The sequence below is a fragment of the Mytilus galloprovincialis genome, chromosome 7, assembly GCF_965363235.1.
Source record: "Mytilus galloprovincialis chromosome 7, xbMytGall1.hap1.1, whole genome shotgun sequence".
NCBI lineage: Eukaryota > Metazoa > Mollusca > Bivalvia > Mytilida > Mytilidae > Mytilus > Mytilus galloprovincialis.
The window spans coordinates 34,488,388-34,509,061 of record NC_134844.1 but is presented as its reverse complement, the minus strand read 5'-3'; the positions used below and the strand labels follow the sequence as shown (position 1 = coordinate 34,509,061).

At 31.3% G+C, this 20,674-nt stretch overlaps 1 protein-coding gene across 1 annotated transcript; it reads left to right on the top strand.

Annotated features, from left to right (window-relative positions):
• Positions 1–5,394: 5,394 nt before the first annotated feature.
• On the top strand, positions 5,395–18,335 carry LOC143081648 (chymotrypsinogen B-like). The gene is made up of 8 exons (XM_076257413.1): positions 5,395–5,499; positions 6,603–6,656; positions 8,008–8,024; positions 9,345–9,538; positions 11,619–11,700; positions 15,005–15,188; positions 15,875–16,014; positions 18,075–18,335. The coding sequence occupies exons 2-8, from the start codon at positions 6,629–6,631 to the stop codon at positions 18,303–18,305; spliced, it is 876 nt and encodes a 291-aa protein (XP_076113528.1). The 5' UTR covers positions 5,395–5,499; positions 6,603–6,628; the 3' UTR covers positions 18,306–18,335.
• The last annotated feature ends 2,339 nt before the right edge of the window (positions 18,336–20,674 follow it).

Below are 20,674 nucleotides of genomic sequence, written 5' to 3'. Positions count from 1 at the left end.
AAACGTACATTGTATAGCATGTCATTACCACTACTATCTAGCTCGATTGTATGAACTTTTACAATTATAACCGGAAGTGGTGAATTGTTTTTACAATTATTGTCTGATTAACATATATTCATGTCATTTTGTTGTATTTGAAATAGTTGCCATGACCAATATTGTCACATTAAAAACATGTCGATCTTTTTTAAAATTTCAAATATATAGCAAATTAACGTCAATTTAAATCAAGATAGCCGTCGTGGAAAAAATCAAAAATGTGTTAGATACCCCCTAGTATGGTAAAGTACACCATAGATAACGTATGTACGAAATCCTATGCTTGTATCACCACTTGCATGATTTTGTTAAATTTTGTACTAAGCCGCCCCACTATTAGTGCTTTGAAACTTCCAACTACAATCTTGTACTTATCATGCAACTTATGATTTAAAGAAATTATTGTCTTATAATTTAAATTTGAAAATAAGCAGACTCTGCATCTCCTCTTTGCCGCCGGAGCAGGTTTTGTTGTTAACTTTCATCAGAAACAATTCTGCTCAATTTCTTTGAAATTTAGAATTGTACAAATAAATGATATTATCATTTCTACAAATATGATTGGTTAAAAGCGTCCGCGTGGAGCCCGTGTATATTACATAGTAGGTTAGTAAGGTGGCGGCGATAGTTTCAATAGGTTAGTAGTGTGGTGTTCCTTTATAAAAACAAAACGGTCCTGAGAAAAAATCTTAAAGGTTTCAACAGACGACGAAATGAATAATGAAGATTGAAATAAACCCACTAAACACATTTAAAGCTAATCAGTTGTTATTGTTGGCATCTGTTTTTGAATGATCAATGGAAGTATTTTCTAAATGCTAACGGTATTGAAGTCTTGCGCATTTTGATAGGTTATTGGACTCAATATCCCACGTTAAGATAGTTGGTAAGATTTATTCGTTACATAGTGTGCTAGTGACGTAATACGGCTTCGCTCTCACCCCATATGGAATTTACTGACCCCATATATACCATATTAGGTCACTATCACACTATGTTACTAATAATACATACATATAGACAACAGGATTTTCAATATTCATGTAATATGATAACCAAAAAACATCTTTACTACACTAACCTGATGACGAAAACTAAAAAAAACCATTTATAACAACACAGACATGCTTTCGTATTGAAAGGTTAAAAGAATCAACAAGCTAAAGTCAAAAGAGGAAACTCACCAAACCATATAAGCAGCAAGAAACATTAAAAGAAAAACATAACAGGCTTCAAAATAATCGAAAAGTCATTTGTTGGTGACAGTCTGAATGCGGATGTCATAAGAGAGAATTACAAATACACCCTAAAACTTAGTTCCCTTTTGGTATTGAAAGATTTCATGAACCAGCAAAATATCGTTGTTTTTAAGTTCTTTGATTTATACAATATCAAAGATCATTGAGTTTTACGAAGCTGCTTCCAAAAGATCATGACACGGAAGACTATTCTTTTTTCATATTCTATACACCCTTTAAATCCCGTGTTAAGCAAAAATACCATGAATATTTCTTACCGATAAACGAGGAACAGAACCTTCGACAGTTTAGAGGGTTGATATTCTATTATTGTATTAATATCAAGTGTGTAGGTATACAAAATCGTGTCACGTCGGATGTGAAATAAAATATATGAGTAAACATTTGTACAATTTTGTCTTTAATTTCAGAGATCTTAACGTTCTTGTATTGTCAAAGCTCATCAGAAGAAACCCATGGGATTTATTTTTTTACTAAATACCCGAAGCGTTGCCTCTTGTGGTAAAAGAACATAAATTTTCTTGCTAGACACAAAACACAGACAGATCGATTAAATGCATTTTGCCAATAATTTTACATCATAATTTAACATAATATTCTAATAATTGTTTAAATGTGACATCATGTAAGTACATGATGTAGGAAACGAAAACAAGTAAATAGTTAGATTTAACATATAAAAATATATAAAAACATAAATCAAAGTGTTAAAGTACAAACGTGTAAGCCTTGGGTTAATAAACGTTTCTAATTAAGAAAATATACCGAAATATTACAAAAGTTTAACAGTACATGCCTTTCCTCGGCGGCTTTTTCTAGATTTGCAACAAAGTACCCGATATGTAATGACAATTGGATGTTGCACCTTCATATCAGCTATTGTGCCTGTCGTTTATGATGTTGATTTTTATTTTAGTATACTATATATTTATTTGTATATTATGGTGTATAACTATAGTATTAATGTATGGGTGTTTTTATAATGGCCCTGTTATATGTCCAAGGTCTGTAATAATGGTCGAGGAAGTCTGTAATGGCCCGAGGCAACGCCGAGGGCCATTACAGACATCCGAGGCCATTGTTACTGACCGAGGACATATAACAGGGCCATTATAAAAAACACCCATTTCTTCATACATTTATCAACCAACTGGACAAAAGTGTATGTGTTGCTGCCAACTTGATGTACCCTTTTACTCTTTTAATGACAGTTTAGTTTGAAAAAAAATATTTGTACTTCACCATGATAAAGCTTTTAAATATACCAAATATCTAAGATATTAAGTTGAAAGAAGTTATGTGTTGAAAAACAGGATGACCAGTGATCCCTTTATATGGTTCTTTAATGTTGGTTGCTGGTTACTAAATAAAACAAATTACAAAAAGGTATTATACTCTTTACAACTTAATTTTATTCACTTTATTAAAAACCCTAACTTGGCATAATACAGACAAACTGGGCGTTAATACAGGGCCATTACAGAAAAAACAGGGTCATTACAGAAAAACAGGGCCATTATAAAAAACCGAGCCATTACAGAAAAAAACAGGGCCATTATAGAAAAACAGGGCCATTACAGAAAATATGTTATTTTTAATTAACAGTCATTTTGCCTATAATGTACTTAGTTGGTTAATAAAATGTTTTATCAGACGGATAATGTTGTAATAAAATTGTTACATGACGAAAATTTCGATCAATCTTTTCAGTTTTATCTCTGAATTCAATCTTTAAAGCGTTTGTCCTAGAAGATACGGGCGTTAAAAACTTTATCTTTTACAACTATTCGCCAGAATGAGCAGTGCATAGATATTTGTCTCTTGACAAACGCTGATGATAAAAGTACATTGCTCTTGATTAGATTCGGATTACAGACTAGACAAATTATTCTAATATATATTTTTTCAAAACATTTACATTTCTTTAGAAAAAATAACTGTATATATAAATCATGTTAAGATGACATCTTGTATGTTTTAAATGTAACAAAAAAAGCATATTCTTATGATTGTAATATATAAATTCATTTGCTTTTATAGAATAAATCCAAAAGTACAATGTTGCATTCTTTTAAAACAAACACGTTAAACATGATAAAACTTACTGAAATGCTAATAATGTTGATAGCTATATGAAGATGATGTAAAGTAACTGAATAAAATTGAGAATGGAAATGGGGAATGTGTCAAACAAAGAGACAACATGAATGCTTGTTAAGTAGACAGAAAAATAAAATTGGAACAGAAACATTGTATTATCCTTTTTTGTCAAAGAAGTAAGTTGAATTTCTGCTAGAATTTCATCCCGAGTAGATCAAATTTAAAATTATCTTTAAATATTTTGAATGGAATAATTTATGAGTGGTTAAATTAAATGGTTAAAGCATAACAGTTTACATAGACAAAAGCCCATGGGTAAACAATGGTACGCAATAACTTACTTTTTAAAGAAATTAGAACATACGGAGAATGTTCTACCAAAATGCTATTTGATTTTATTTAATGGAATAATTACATTTTATCAGTTAAATTTCAGACATAGAGCACTTGTAATTGAACCAATTTTGAACCAATTTGCCCTGATTACTTTTAAAAAACAAGACCATGACTTTAACATTTTTGTACAATTCAAAGCAAAGCAAGTTATAATGGGTTATTCCATATCATAAAATCGTCATGACTTGTTGCTCAAAATTTGATCACGAATGTATTTTCAGAGGAAACAATTTACATTGGGAAAATTTGGTCGTGAAAAAAGCCCAAATTGAAACGCGTTATGGTACTTTACACACATGCTGTCTATTATGAGGACTTTTATTAAATCGTTTCTAGCATGACATCGCAAATTGACGATGGCGAAAATATGCATCATACGTTGGCAGCTTAAGAAATAAGAGTTTCCATTCTTATTTCTGACAGTTGCATTAAAAATGAAGATAGATTTGGCTATTTCTAAACCAATGAACGAATAAAAGAGGTAGAACTTGGCTATAGGAAACAACTCTTTTACACAAATATTGAACCTCCTTTGTGCGTTTTAATATAACAGTAATTGTAATAGTCATAAGGGAGCTACCATTTGATTTTTATGGGGGGGCTAGGATGAAAATTTTTGTCCTGCATTTTTTTTTTAGTTGTAATCTCTGTCCTGCCTTTTTATTTTTCACTCTATTCGGTCCTGCCTTTTTTTTTATTAGTTTATCCTGACTTTTTTTACCTAGATTGTCATCCTGCCTTTTTTTTTTTGCAAAGTGTCTCATCCTGCCTTTTTTTTTACTCAAAACTCCTGTCCTGCCTATTTTTTTCAAATTTCATCCTAGCCCCCCCATAAAAATCAAATGGTAGCTCCCTAAAGCATTTATATTGTTTATATTTGTCTGTAAAAATGATGCAAACATACCAAGTAAACTGTATCTCCAAGCATTAAATTAAGGAACTTGTTTTTTTATGCATCAATTAGCAAGAGATGAAAAGATAGGAAATTCCTATTTATACATGAAATGTTTAAATTAAAACACCAATGTACTGAAGAGTTCTCGAACGACTATACTGAAGATAGTGTCTTGTGGCATTATTTAGAGCGAAAAATGTTGGAAGGTTTGCAAAATTCGATTTGAACAAATGGATTATATATTGAAGGTATATGGTAGAGATGCTATACCATTGACACAGTTTGTACTTGTCTTTGTTTATTGAAATATAAAAGGCACTATTTTAAAAGATATGATCTGAACATCAATCCCTAGTACAAGATTATTCTTATAGATTTAGCACACAGATAGTACTAAGATAGTGACAGACTGTCAAAAGCATGACTTATAATAACGTCTGCTATTGATCACAGGGGCATTTTTTAGTCTGGGGAGGGACACTAATACATTATTGCGATATTTATGATTTTAACAGACAGTAGTTGTTTTACAGAAGACATCTTGATTAAGTTTAATTTAGCTTTATTGTATTGTTAAATGTAAAAGATTAATTCATTTCAGTTTCCTGGACCAATGTCAACTGGTAAATTGTTATCGACCTGCTGACAAATTTTATGTTCGAAACAAGATGTAACAGCTTCAACAACATACCACGCACTACGTAGATGTATAGTATAAATACCTAGTTGTTCATATCATTTTATCATTACATAAGAGGTAGATACAACGACGAAAATCTCAATTGCAACTTTGAGTTTTCAATACAGGTTTGTAAATTGATGAATTATATTTTTTTATTTTGAACAAATTCGGTTCAACATTTGATTTCGAAATAATATTTCATAAAGCATAGAATATGTTTCTTGATTGCTTGATCGAGATAATAAAATTTTAAATGAAATTTTAAATGAGACATTTCAATATAGATTAGGTATGAGGTTTAAATAATGTATGTACAATTCATATGAAAATAATACCACATTATATCCACTCTCCTAAATTTGATCTGTAAAGTAATAAAAACTATTATTTGAAAAACACGAATGAATAACCTTGCACATATATGTGGTCTTTCAAATCGGTTAAATAGAGTCCACACAATTTGCCTCACTATTTAGATTCTATAAAATTATTTTTCACTTTCAAATATTAATTTTGGTAAATTGAGTGCTTCAGCATAACCAAGGGCCAATGAGTTAGCAATACTACAATAGTATCATAGGTACTAGGCTTATAATTTGATACACCAGACGCGCGTGTCATCGACATAAGGCTCTTAAACTAATCGTTTAACCGTTGAATTTGATAAAAATATCTTCAATATTTTTAAATTTTTATTAAATTATTTTCCTTCGGTATTTCAGATGTTTTTTGTTTAATTTAATGATTGTTCGCTTTGGGTTCATTATCATTACATATTGCTTTTCAACCATATTACCCTATGAGGTATGTTTAAGGGTGAATATTGTTTCAATTAAAGTTAATGGTGTTTTTACTTTAAATTTATAATCGAAATAATTACAAAGTCAAACCGAAATATTTGACACAAGTCTGGGTTATTAACTATTATCATAATCAAAACATGACAGCGATACCAACTATTCCCGGTATAAGATCATTGATGAATATACCACATTCGCGTCGAACATGTCGAACACTCAATGTTAATTACATTGCATGTGGATCTCATCAGTATATCATAAAATATCTATCATTTTGTTTGTTGCTTTTAAAGGACATTGTTCTGAGATATCACAATTGGAGTACGATATTTTGTAAAAACGACAGATTAAATGATGGTCTCTGTCTAGTGGCATTAAGTTATCGAAGACATATTAATATGTATTGCAATTCAATTCTTCAATTTCAGAGAAGTGTGCATTTGGAAACATAAAGATGTATCGAGTGTTTAGTGCATTTGTTGGTAAGTTAAAAATGTAGTTATTAATAATTGAAGTCGACAATAGTTTACCTTTGTTCAAATATCGTAAATCGATTTAGACGATTCTAATCGAGATAAAAAAAACAAAAAACTTCAAGAATCACATAAAATCCAAGAGTAGCGAGATATCGTGCATCGAAAGGATAAGTGTCAAATGCCATGTACGCATTCACAAATAAATCCGTTGAATCTTAAACGGATATTTTTGTAACATCATTTGAAAAGCCTGCACAATCAATTATTCAGTTATGTTCAGTCTGTTAAAACCAGAATTAACCCACCATTCGTTCTCAAAATGTCCTATACTAAGTCAGAAAAAATGCAGTTTCTCTGTGTCTTACATTGTCTTTTTTTTTGTTTTTTGTTGCACTTAAGTGTTTCTGTTGTTTCGCTGTTTTCCTCCTATAGTTGATATGTTTCGCTCGGTTTAAGTTTGTAACCCGGATTTGTTTTTTTGTCAATAGATTTATGACTTTCAAACAGCGGTATACTACTGTTGCATTTATTTGTAACATATTTTCAAACAAATCAACTGTTGTAAATTCTGTAATCATAACAACATTCGCTTTCATCCAATTCTTTACAGTAACAAATATGTTTATACAAATATGACATTTTTTAAAAGAGCAGTGAAAAGTACTATTAAAACTCATAAATCGAAAATTATCTGACACCTCATGGCAAATAGATAAAAATTTAATAGACAAACAACAGCAAACAAAACTCATCATATAAATTTAAGACTGAGCAACACGACAACCCGTGGTGGTATCGTGGTGGTATCAGGTAATCCTTCTTCACATATTTTAATGTTTATATATTTTTTGAATTTTACTTACGTCAACAAAAGATTAAAACGTGATATAATTGTTTTATAATTATTTAATTTCATTTGAGGTGACTTATAGGTCAATTGGGCCGGGTGTATTAATATTTATCATCTTTTGTATGTTTATAATCTGTACATATTTACATATGTCACTTTAATAAATAAATAATTAACTTACTTACTCACTATTGCACTAGTCGTGTTGATCGTGAAAGTACAAACCCAGTGATATCTCATATAAACGAGGATAAGTCACATTAAACCACGCTTAATCAACCCTTTTCTACATACAGAAATACATGCACACGGTCAGGAATATGACAGGTGTTTTATATTCGTTTAATGTATTTGGTATTAACATGTGTTTTCCGTTTTGAAATTTACTTGGCGGTTGCGACTTATTTTTGTTTCACTTTTTTATTGTCATGATAATGATGAAATTAATACATTGTAATTATTATAAAAACATGATATTAATTAAGATACCTTCTTATGTATTTGTAGTGTTTTTCATGCTTACAGTAAGTATATTAATATGGTTCCAATATTTGAGGAATATAAACCTTTTTATTAGCACTGTTCTGTATTAAACATGTCATGTCAGTACCTAACCACTGATTACGAATATGTAGTGGCATCAACTCAGTAGTTCTCGCAACGTTTTATTGATTTTGAATCTAGCAGCACTGAATAATAAACTGAAGCATATTTTATGCGTATGGTATCTTTGTCAACCACTTCATCGATGACATATCTGGGGTACATTATGTCAAAAAGGTATCATCGTGGCCAGTAATCATCCTTTATTTCTTCTGGTTTCGAAAATAAAAGATTGAAGCAAAACAGTTTAGATTATTTAAGCTATTTTTGTAATGTCCAATTTGGTCATGTAGCTTCTATTGTAGTCAGATATACATATGTCATTGGCCGTTAAATATTTTTGATTTGAGCCTTCCAAGATTAATTTAATATAAAAACGTGATTAGTACAAAAGTTATTATACAATATTGTATGCATAAGTAAACATTATCTTTCGTGTTATGTAACCATTATACTCAAAGTATTCAACGGTTTTAAAACGATATGCAAATTCCCTTCATACATTTATTTTTAATAAAACTTTTATAGCCTTGTTTTTAATTCTTCATCGCATCGCTGTTACAAATGAAGATCTTTCCCGAAACAGTGAAAAGTTTTTTTCAGCAAAGTCATCGCCAGACTAAACACTCATACGACATACTAAGTTAATGATAACTATGTGTATGCTATTCACATGATGGCAATTGCATATCTTGGTGGTTTGATTAACGTCATCAGGAATCTGTTAAATTCGATTTGAAGATGACATTTGTATAATGGCTTCTAATGAATAGTTTTGGCTCTAAGACTTGAAACCCTTAATAGTGACCAATGCAAAAAGCGAACGTTCTTCACTAAGTAATTCTATGATGAAAAAAGTATTATCAGAAAATGGTGATTTAATGATGATATATCGCTATTAGTAAATTAATTTAAATATGTAATTTGATGATGCCAATTTCTTATAGGTAGGGTATAGCTAGAGAAGATTTGTCTTTTCTTAGTGGTTTCATGATGACCACTGTTCAATCGTTATACGCTGTCTTTATTTGGTGATCTCCGAATGATAGAAAAGGAAAACAAAACGAAATTATTTGCATGCTTCCACTTGTCTCGATTTACCTTCATCATGAACGCTGCACACCGAAAATTGCTACTTCGCTAATATTTATGTTGAATGGAACATTTCTGAAACTAAATCTAACGTAATTGGATTTTATGATGAATGTATTTTTTTTTATTAATTTTGCTTCATTTATTAGAATTCTTCGGCTGATACAAGTGTGAAGATTGTAAATGGTGACAATGCCAATATAGAAGACCATCCATGGATGGTCGCTATTGAGTTCCTAGAACCGCGTGATACAAATTTTACCTTTAATTGTGGAGGAGTAATCATCGACAAAAGTTGGGTTCTAACAGCGGCACATTGTAATTCATTTAATACTGACAGACCGTAAGCTATCTTATTTTATGTTATATATCAGTTTTCACATGCTAGGTGCAGGGATGTAAAAAGTGGTTGTAAGTTCGTCTCTATACAGTTAACATAAAAATTGAATCTGGGTTTAATGAAGTCTTTGAGTATGGAAATTACTATGAAATTTAGTCACACTTGTAGGCCTATATAAGTTATAATTTAATTATCCTTGCATTGTTTGACACATCTTTAAATCCAATGTGTAAATTCTAGGCATTGTTCATCCTTAAACTAAGGCAGATAATGAAATTTAAAAAGTCTTCGTATTCATATAAAAATCATATATAGAACCGATTTGATATATAAGTTTTGGTGTTTTAACGACACCTTTAGGCTATTTCGTGGCGGCAGTTTTTATTGGTGGAGGAAGCTGGACTGCCCGGAGAAAACCACCGACCTTCTAAAGGAAATCTGACAATTCTGGTCAATTAAGATTGGAGTCTTGTGCATAAGCGGGGTTCAAACTCCTCAGTGTTGACTGGATAGTGATTACAGTAGTAACTACTGAGACTACTCGGCCACCGAGGCCCCTACTGCAACCGATCAAAAGCATGACAATTATGCTCCTAACAGCATGAAATATTTTGTATGTCATAGACAACTTCTTATCAAAAAGTTTGCATGACCAGCAAAGATAAAACTACTTCAGAGAAACTCCTTTTTTGAATGTGATCTGGTGTAGTTGTTAGAACCTCTCTCTTTATAATTTGGCGAATGACCGTCAACGGGTTCGAAATTGTATTTCAAGAGTAGACTTAAAACGGAATTACGATAACATTGTTCGTTAAAATTTGAAACCTTGTTTTGTAATCTTAAAACTTTTATAATTTGTTTCTTTATCTGCATGGTATCGCTTATTTTATACGATCTGATACATATTAGATTTGCTGGTTGATCTTTTTAGCGCATCGTCCTTAAAAGGAAATGTAAGTTTTTGCAATCGCTTGACATCCGTCGTCCGTTGTCCATCCGGTGTAAGCTATTCATAGATTCCTCCTCTGAAACTAATGAAACAATTTCAACCAAACTTGACCAAGAACATAGGGAAAAATGCAGTTCATATCGCAAAAACTAAAGCATTCAGAGCAAATCTGACACTCGGGAAAAGGGTTCATAAGGTCAGGAACTACCGGTCCTGAAATTTTAAGACGAATCAGACAACCGATGTTTTGGTTATTGCCCTTACTTTATAGTTTTAATGACAATTTGCTGTTTTTTGTTACCTTTTTAATATTATCAAATATAAAGTAAATTACAAATTGTTCAAAATTATCAATTCACCAATTAAGGAGCTGTAGTCCGTTAGAGGCAATTTTACACAATTTGTTCATCATGGTTGATATCTGGAAAACAATCTTCCTTTCTGAAACTATTACTAATTTTAGTGGTTGTCATTTGATTTTGTGTTTCCTTTTTGATTTTCGTTTCTTCATTTTTAGCTCACCTTTCATAACATATAATAATACTCTAAGAATGCTGGATACTATCCACACTTGTTTGTGTCCATACTTATACATTAAAAACTTGAAAGAAAATGAATAACTTTGATGAACAATTTAAATAAACAACAACAGGTGAGCGATTCAGGCTCTTAAGAGCCTTCTGTTTTTAAATTGTTTTGTTTTTTATCTACGTCGTCTGGTCTGCTTCATACTCGAACATGAATTATTCCCTAATTTGATTGTTTAGCAATATGTGTATTCGCCTTGTTATACGACGTGTTTTTGTATTTATGTATCCAACTTTCATGTATTCAGGTAGGATGTTTCTTTAGTATGTCCTGTTTGATATTTTTTTAATATCTTTTGTTCACTATTGGAGACGATGTTGTTCGGTATTTATATATCCGCTTTTGTGCATTCTGTTTTCACTTTCAGAAACGTGTGGGTCTGGCGGGTATTTCTTATTATGTTATTATGTTTATGGTTTGAATTCCGTATGTTCGATACATTGCATATATATCTTATTTGTCAGTATAGTCGAGTTACCTTACGATATGTTTAACAAAATTACAGTTCTCTATATAACTCTACACTTCAATCATATTTCTTTTTAGGGCAAAGAATATTAGAATACTAGCTGGAAGCTCTTTTATGAGTCAGATGAAAGTAAAAATACCTGTGAAAAAGTACTATGTGGTATTTACTTTTAGTAGTATATATTATACCCTACTATATATAAGAATTGGGACAATATTTAATCAACCATGTGTATCATTCTCTCCGTCTGTCAGCTGCTACAGCATATATTTGTGATATTCGTTTCGTTTTTTTCATGTATTACTGAACACTATGACATAATACGCTTTTAAATACGTATTGACCTATGATAGTGATATAGATTTGAACAGCTGTTAATGACAGAACAACACAATACTTAATCAAAACACTTCTTTCAGCCTATTTTCAGATTTATCCACGGTGATGAATTTATCACTGTTCAACAATTTTCTTTCACTCCAATCAAATCTCTATGTTCAGACTGTACTGTAATTGTTATTAATATGTGCACATCAGCAACGTTACTGAACTATCTGAAAAGCTAATGATAGTGTTAAATTGCCTGCAGACGTACTTATATATATTCTTTTATTTAGAAAAAAGAGACTGAAACAAATCAGTATTAGCAAAATTAAGATTGAACATAACTGTTCGCATTTGACACATATTTATATTACTCTTTTCAATTCAAACTGTGCCAATTAAAGGGGTGAAATATTATGTTTTGTACATCAAATATGTTATTTCTAAACCCTCTGCAGTTTAAACAATTTATTGGGTCCCTTAAGACAAAAATAAATACCCTAGTTTTTCAGTTATATATAATACAAAGGCATTTTTCGCTAGATCATTTTGCAGTTCTTTGTGAACTTAATATGACGAAACCACCAAAGCAAAGAAAGTCCGTGAGTTTCCGGAAGTTCAGAGAAATAAACATTGAAAACATCGAAATGGATATAAATAATTCTCTTCTCCTAAATGAGCGAAATGCTACACCGATGAGTTGCGATTCGCTAAGCGCAAACGCCGCAAAGCTGAGCGCCAAATGCGAAAAACTAAGCTCGAAGTACATAAACTAATTTACAAAGAACATTGTTCCAGGACAAGCAAACTGCTCTTCAAATGCAAGACTGAATATTACTCAAATAAAATTGCTGAAGTTGGACGTGATCAAAAGAAACTGCTTAAGCTGACAAACGGTTTAATGGGAAACACAAACGATGTGGTTTTGCCATCGCATCAGAGTGAAATTGAATTATCCAATAGATTCGGAAATTTTTTCCTTGGAAAAATCGAAACAATTGGGACCAACCTATGTTTAGTGAATGAATCGTCTGCTTATGAGAATGAAGAATTCAAATACGATTTAAAATTTGAAGGCCAACCACTCACCTATTTTACACCTGCATCTGTACAGGAAGTACGTAACATTATTTTAAAAGCTCCAACAAAATCGTGCGAATTAGACCCAATTCCGACAAAGATATTAAAACCGTGTTTGAACAGTTTGGCTGACGTCATCACCAATATAGTGAACTTTTCACTGGAACAGTGTTGTGTACCACCATCTTTCAAGGAGGCAGTAGTTCGACCACTCCTGAAGAAGGCCGGTCTAGACATAGAGGTATTGAAAAATTATCGACCCGTCTCGAATCTTCCGTTTGTATCAAAAGTAGTCGAAAACGTCGTTGAGACCCGCCTAGAAAACCATCATAAGACAAACTCTCTTCACGACAATGTACAATCAGCCTACCGTGCGTGTCATTCGACCGAGACAGCCTTACTTCGTGTACATCATGACATCACTGTTGCACTTGATAACGACTGTTGTGCCGTTTTACTAATGCTAGACCTATCGGCTGCTTTCGATGTTATAGATCATCTTATTCTGATAAAGCGGATGGAATATTCTTGTGGGATAACCGGTACAGCACTTGCTTGGTTGAAGTCGTATCTCAAGACGCGGACTCAACGAATCGCTATTGGTTCTATTCTTTCAGATGTGATTCGTCTCCTTTTTAGTGTTCCTCAAGGATCGGGCCTGGGACCAAAACTTTATTGCATTTTCTCAAGACCAATTGGCGAAATATGTAAACGCCATAACATGAGTTATCACTGTTATGCAGACGACACACAAGTTTATCTCGTGTTCAAGCCACTTGATAATTGGATGAACATATCAAAGCGACTTGAGGCTTGCGTAGCTGACATCAGCAAGTGGATGTGCTCGAACATGTTAAAATTAAACGAGGATAAAACGGAATTGATAGTATTTGCTAAAAAAAAACGAGTGAAGGACCTTTCGAACTTGAATCTCAATTTTGGTGGAAACATTGTTAGTGAAGCTGAGTGCGTAAAAAACCTAGGCATTTATTTTGAGAAAACTTTGGCAATGGACAAACAAATTAGTGCTGTTTCAAAATCATGTTTTAATCAGATCAGAAACATTGGACGAATTCGACCATTTATTACCGAAGAAGCATGCAAAACGTTAGTATGCTCTCTGGTAACCTCTCGTATAGATTATGGGAACGCATTACTTTATGGACTCCCAGCAACATCTATTTAAAGATTACAAAGAGTCCAAAACACAACAGCCAGGGTCATTACAAGGAAGAGGAGGTATGACCACATAACACCGATCCTCAAGTCTCTCCATTGGCTTCCCGTAACGTATCGATGTCAGTATAAACTTCTTGTGTATGTGTTCAAAGCTTTGCACGAGGAGGCACCGGTCTACCTTCAAGAACTCGTTCAAATATATAAACCAATGCGAGCACTTAGATCTGAAAATTCCATGATTTTAACAACGCCACGTGTAAGAACTGAAACATATGGGGAAAGAAGATTCGACAAAGCAGCAGCTGTTCTGTGGAATGATTTACCAAGTGATCTACGGAACATCCATTGTGTGAACGTTTTTAAGAAAAACCTGAAAATTCATTTATTCAGACATGCTTTTCATAGTTCTTAAAATATTTCTATATCATTGTAATTTTTTTTGAATTGTTAAGCAATTACTTTTTTGAAGTTTTAACTTACTTTTATTGGTTATTTTTGCAAATATTTTGAAGTTTTAACTTACTTTTATTGGTTATTTTTGCAAATATTTTGAAGTTTTAACTTACTTTTATTGGTTATTATTGCAAATATTTTGAAGTTTTAACTTACTTTTATTGGTACGGATTCAATATCTCCTTAATTTTATCATGACCATTTTATATAAATCTTATTGTTATCAGTCCTTTATTTTTAAAATCTGTTTGTTTTAGAATTTTTAACATGGGCTTTCATATTTTATTGTAAATACTTATATATGTGAATTGATATATGTTGTAAAGCGCTTAGAGTAATTTTAGTTTTATATAATGCGCTGTTATAAATACTGTATAATAATAATAATAATAATAAAATTTGTTCAATTGTATTCAATTTCTTTTAGCACGATCAATTCAAATACGTTTTGGGATATGGATGGATCAACGATCTTATGTTGCTTCAGCTTCGAAAACCGCTAAAATTTGGACCTACTATCAATAAAATCGACATGGACACTGATATTGGCAAAAATTATACAGGAGAATTGTGCACAATAACAGGATGGGGAGATACAGATGTCAATTTGGGTACGTTTAATGAAAGATTGAAAACGAAAGTACCAAATGGAAATTCCAAACCGTCTTCTATGATTAAATTTTTAGTTCTTTTTATACATTTCGTAGTTTAGTATGACGTCCATTTTCACTAAAATCATGTACATTTTTGTTTAGCTATCCTAAGCCCGCCTCCGTGTAGATACCCGGTGGTCATCGGCTGTTTTCTGCTCTTCGGTTGAGTTGTTGTCTCTAATTTTCCTTTCGAAATTGTATTCAGAAACTTAAGCTTTCAAATTTGTCTTTACTTTTCCGTTATACATAAACATATTCACTATCCCTTCGGTCAATTTACTTGTTACCGGTTCGATTTAATATATGTTCCACTTGTGGGTTAACTAGGACAGGTCGTTATGTTGTTGGGTGGTTTAAGGGGAGATATGCAAATGTTTCTTTAATGAAAGCCTGTCTACTAGATGATTTTCAGTTTTATATGTAAAATATGAGAAACATTTAATAATTGCAGGCTTTAAACTTAGACCATGCACATGAATATGTGGCAATGTTAAACATGTCTTTGAGCCTTAGCTATTTACTAATATCGGACAGTGGTGTTACAGAACAAACTCTGAATAATCTGTAGAGAAACAATGAAATTTTACCACTCTTCTATTTTTAAGTTATTATTCACATTGACTATCAAATTTATCTGATTATAGGAAAGATTTTTCCTGATCGTTTACAAGTACAGACCATGCCTGTTGTCACTGATGATTACTGTGGAACTGTTTGGAATATTCCAAAGAAAATTATGAACAATTTGATTTGTCTTCAAAAGAATAATACGGATTCTTGTCTGGTAACTATGTTTCATTTGACTCAGACTTTACATTAATTTGGGTTTACGAAAATATACAAAAGAAATTGAAACGGTATAATTATTACATGATCATCCTGTTTGACGGACAAACATAGCTGATCTAAAAGATATATACTTTTACTTGCAATTATACATCATGTACCGTGTTACATGCCAGACGACAAGGAAAGACATTAACGAAAAAATATGTTTTATAGTTAGATGAGTTGTTAGGGCACTGGAAAGAGTGCATACAGAATACCATAATGTCAGAGCACCAAGTTTTCGTATCCATCTGAAAATTCTTATTTATTAGGTCTTTCCACTTTTCTGTGGAAAGACCTATTGTTTTTCTTCTGATTATTATTATTTTTTTTTTTTCTTCCGCCTAATTTTGTTCTTGCGATAAACATTTGTTTCGCAATATGTCGCTTAGATATTTTGTATATGATATCGAACAGTTTATGCGCTTTTGCAATTTACCCTGCGTAAACGAATACTTTTTTTTGTAGGAGTTATCTCCCCAAACACTGTTTTCCTTGTTAGCGCATCTCCTTCGCAACCGTAAAAGATTATGACAAATTTATTTTACAAAATTGTTCGTTATATCCTTCGCATGATTTGTCCTATTTTGACCGAAGCGATATGACCGCTCCATATGAGAGTTATTTCCCCTTATGCATCTGATATAAGTTAAATGAATTTCTATCTTATAAATCATAAGTGATAGAGACCTAGGATCTTTTGATTTGAGGTCCTTGGTCCAAAAAAATGAAAATTAGGTCAAGGTCAAAGGTCAAGGTCATATTCTGATTTTTGAATTTGGCTTATTTTCTCTTATATCCAAAGACTGTATAAGATATCAACAAATTATTTTTACTAAATTGTTAGTTGCGACATGTCGTAAGATGTAAATTTTGATTGCAAGCGTACGTTGAATGTAAAAGGGAGTTTTCTCCCCTCTTGTATGTAAAAATACGCGTTTGGTGATATAACTCATTAACTAAATATAATTAAGACCTATGGTCTTTTGATTTGAGGTCCTTGGTTTATGACCTTGAAATTGATCTCAAGGTCATAGCTTAATTTGACGTTCTAGATTTTGACCTTTGCTTTTATTCTATATGTATACATGATAAAGATATACAACTTTTAGAAAAAGGTATCAAACCATTTAACCTTGAAAAAAACCAACCGGAAGTGACCTTTTGTAAACCGGAAGTAGCTATTTTTTTGAACTTTATTTATATAAAAGTATATAGAACCAGATATTTTTGGAATCAGTGTCAAGTAAATATTCAAATATAATCGGAAGTAACATTTTTCAAACCGGAAGTAACAAATTATCTCCCTTATTTAAAAAAAAATGTATGGAAACAATATATTTTTGGAATCAGTTTACTAGGATCTATCATTTGACGATTGAAATGACATTTTAAACTTAGTTTCACAACTTTTCATATCAAAATACATTGTTTTGATGGAAAGACCTTCAATTGTTCTCTGAACAATTGGTTTTTAATTGTTCCTGTTTCTGTTAAGATAAAAAGGAGACGATAAATACCAAAGGGATATTAAAACTTTTTATTCAAAAATAAACTGACAACGCTATGCAAAATCAAACCAAACGAAAAAGATCTGTACAATAATACGTGGTCATCTGGAATGAGATGAACATCCATGAAAGAAACAATACTATTTTGTCAAAGCTCTCTGTTAATACCCTGACCTCATTATATATATATATATATATATATATATATATATATATATATATATATATATATATATATATATATATATATATATTTATAGTCGGTATTATGTTGTTTTTTTTTTGGGGGGGGGGGGGGGGTTATAAAGTTTCTCTCATCAAGTACCAACTGAAAGGAAAACATACTACGTTTGCAGGGTTTTTCAAAAATAAACAAAACAAGTTGATAAATCATTGACACAAAGTTTATTTTTGTCATCAGAAGAAAAACAGTAGCAACTTATCCAATGAACATTATTTTGAGACTGCGGCTATGTCCACTCTAAAGTAATTTATATTGTTTTAGCATGATAGTGGTGGACCCTTGGTTTGCAATAAAAAGGTTGTAGGAATACTAACAACTGGTGGTGAACCTTGCAATGGAAAAAAGCCAAGTATTCATACCAGAACTTCTGCAAATTTAAACTGGATTAAAGGAAAAATGAATACGAAAAATAAGAAGAATAAGAAAGATAAGAAAAACAAAAACAATCAGAAAGGCAAAGGAAAGAAAAATAAAAAAAATAACAGAAATTAAAATTGTAAATACAATAAAATTGAATAACGATTGGTAGTAATTCATTATGAAATTGTTGACTTTTTTCGGATAGACATTTAACTTTCATTCAAAGAAAATAAAGATGAAGTCGCAAACTTGAAAAAAAAACTTTTTCTTTTTTAATTTATTTCTACATTGTACGTACATTGTCAAAAGAAGAGTGAAAAACCAGATCATAAAGCAACTAGCTAATTGATGTCGGTTACACTTACAGGGGACAATTATGATATGTATACATCATATCATTACATGTTAAATTAAATATACTGTCTTCTGTTTGTTTTGCAGAGTCGGATATTTCTTTCGATAAGAATACAAATATTTATTTAATCCCATTAAAGGACCCTTTTTGAGCATAACCATATAGTATAAATTAGACAGAAATTTGAAGATATGTTATGAACAAAGTATCTTTACTCCACTCCATACCCGATGATATTTGAAAATATGCTATATCTAGATTTTTTTTGATAAAAAAAAATTGCTTTTTTTGGTCCTTTTAATTCTGTTGACAGTTATATCTCTACTCTCTACACTACACTTCCACACACTATTATCGAAAAAAAGTTTTCATATTTATTAAATGGTCTTTTGAAAATTTCAAATGTACTTGCTGTAATCGTTTAAATTTAAAAAAGAAGATGTGGTGTGATTGCTCACGAGACAACGCTCAACAAGTGAGAAAATGACACAGAAATTAACAACTATAGGTTACCGTACGGCATTCAACAATGAGGAAAGTCCATACCACATAGTCATCTATGAAAGACCCCAAAATGATAAATTTAAAACAATTAAAACAAGAAAGTAACGGCCTAATTAATGTACAAAAAATGAACGAAAAACAAATACATAACACATCAATACACGACAACTTCTGAATTTTAGTGTGTGTAGTGATGCCATAGATTTTTAAATAACGTAATTAATGCATCAATGGTAAATTATCAAGTCAGGGATTTCTTTACCATAAATTACTTAAAACTATTACTAATTTCTTTCATCGACGAAAGTTTGTTTCTACCTGTAGAACATTTATTAAAACAGTATTTCACATCCTAAATGTTACGATAATATTGTACTTAAAGCAAGGAAATCACTATGCGATCCGTATAAACACTTCGAACCTTCAAGCAAACTTATTAGAACAGGTTATCTTACCAATGTTGTGATTAGATCTTTGAACATAGTTTACTTTGGACAAAATATCGATTTTTTCATCAGCAAATTAAAAATAAACTAAATATGTATTCTTTCAAACGGGTTAAATACATATACACTTAAGTTCATGATATTTTTCTTAACTTCCGAAAAGTTACGATACCAGAGGGACAATCAAACTCATAGATCGAAAATAAACTGACAATGCTATGCAAAATCAAACCAAACGAAAAAGATCTGTACAATAATACGTGGTCATCTGGAATGAGATGAACATCCATGAAAGAAACAATACTATTTTGTCAAAGCTCTCTGTTAATACCCTGACCTCATTATATATATATATATATATATATATATATATATATATATATATATATATATATATATATATATATATATTTATAGTCGGTATTATGTTGTTTTTTTTTTGGGGGGGGGGGGGGGGTTATAAAGTTTCTCTCATCAAGTACCAACTGAAAGGAAAACATACTACGTTTGCAGGGTTTTTCAAAAATAAACAAAACAAGTTGATAAATCATTGACACAAAGTTTATTTTTGTCATCAGAAGAAAAACAGTAGCAACTTATCCAATGAACATTATTTTGAGACTGCGGCTATGTCCACTCTAAAGTAATTTATATTGTTTTAGCATGATAGTGGTGGACCCTTGGTTTGCAATAAAAAGGTTGTAGGAATACTAACAACTGGTGGTGAACCTTGCAATGGAAAAAAGCCAAGTATTCATACCAGAACTTCTGCAAATTTAAACTGGATTAAAGGAAAAATGAATACGAAAAATAAGAAGAATAAGAAAGATAAGAAAAACAAAAACAATCAGAAAGGCAAAGGAAAGAAAAATAAAAAAAATAACAGAAATTAAAATTGTAAATACAATAAAATTGAATAACGATTGGTAGTAATTCATTATGAAATTGTTGACTTTTTTCGGATAGACATTTAACTTTCATTCAAAGAAAATAAAGATGAAGTCGCAAACTTGAAAAAAAAACTTTTTCTTTTTTAATTTATTTCTACATTGTACGTACATTGTCAAAAGAAGAGTGAAAAACCAGATCATAAAGCAACTAGCTAATTGATGTCGGTTACACTTACAGGGGACAATTATGATATGTATACATCATATCATTACATGTTAAATTAAATATACTGTCTTCTGTTTGTT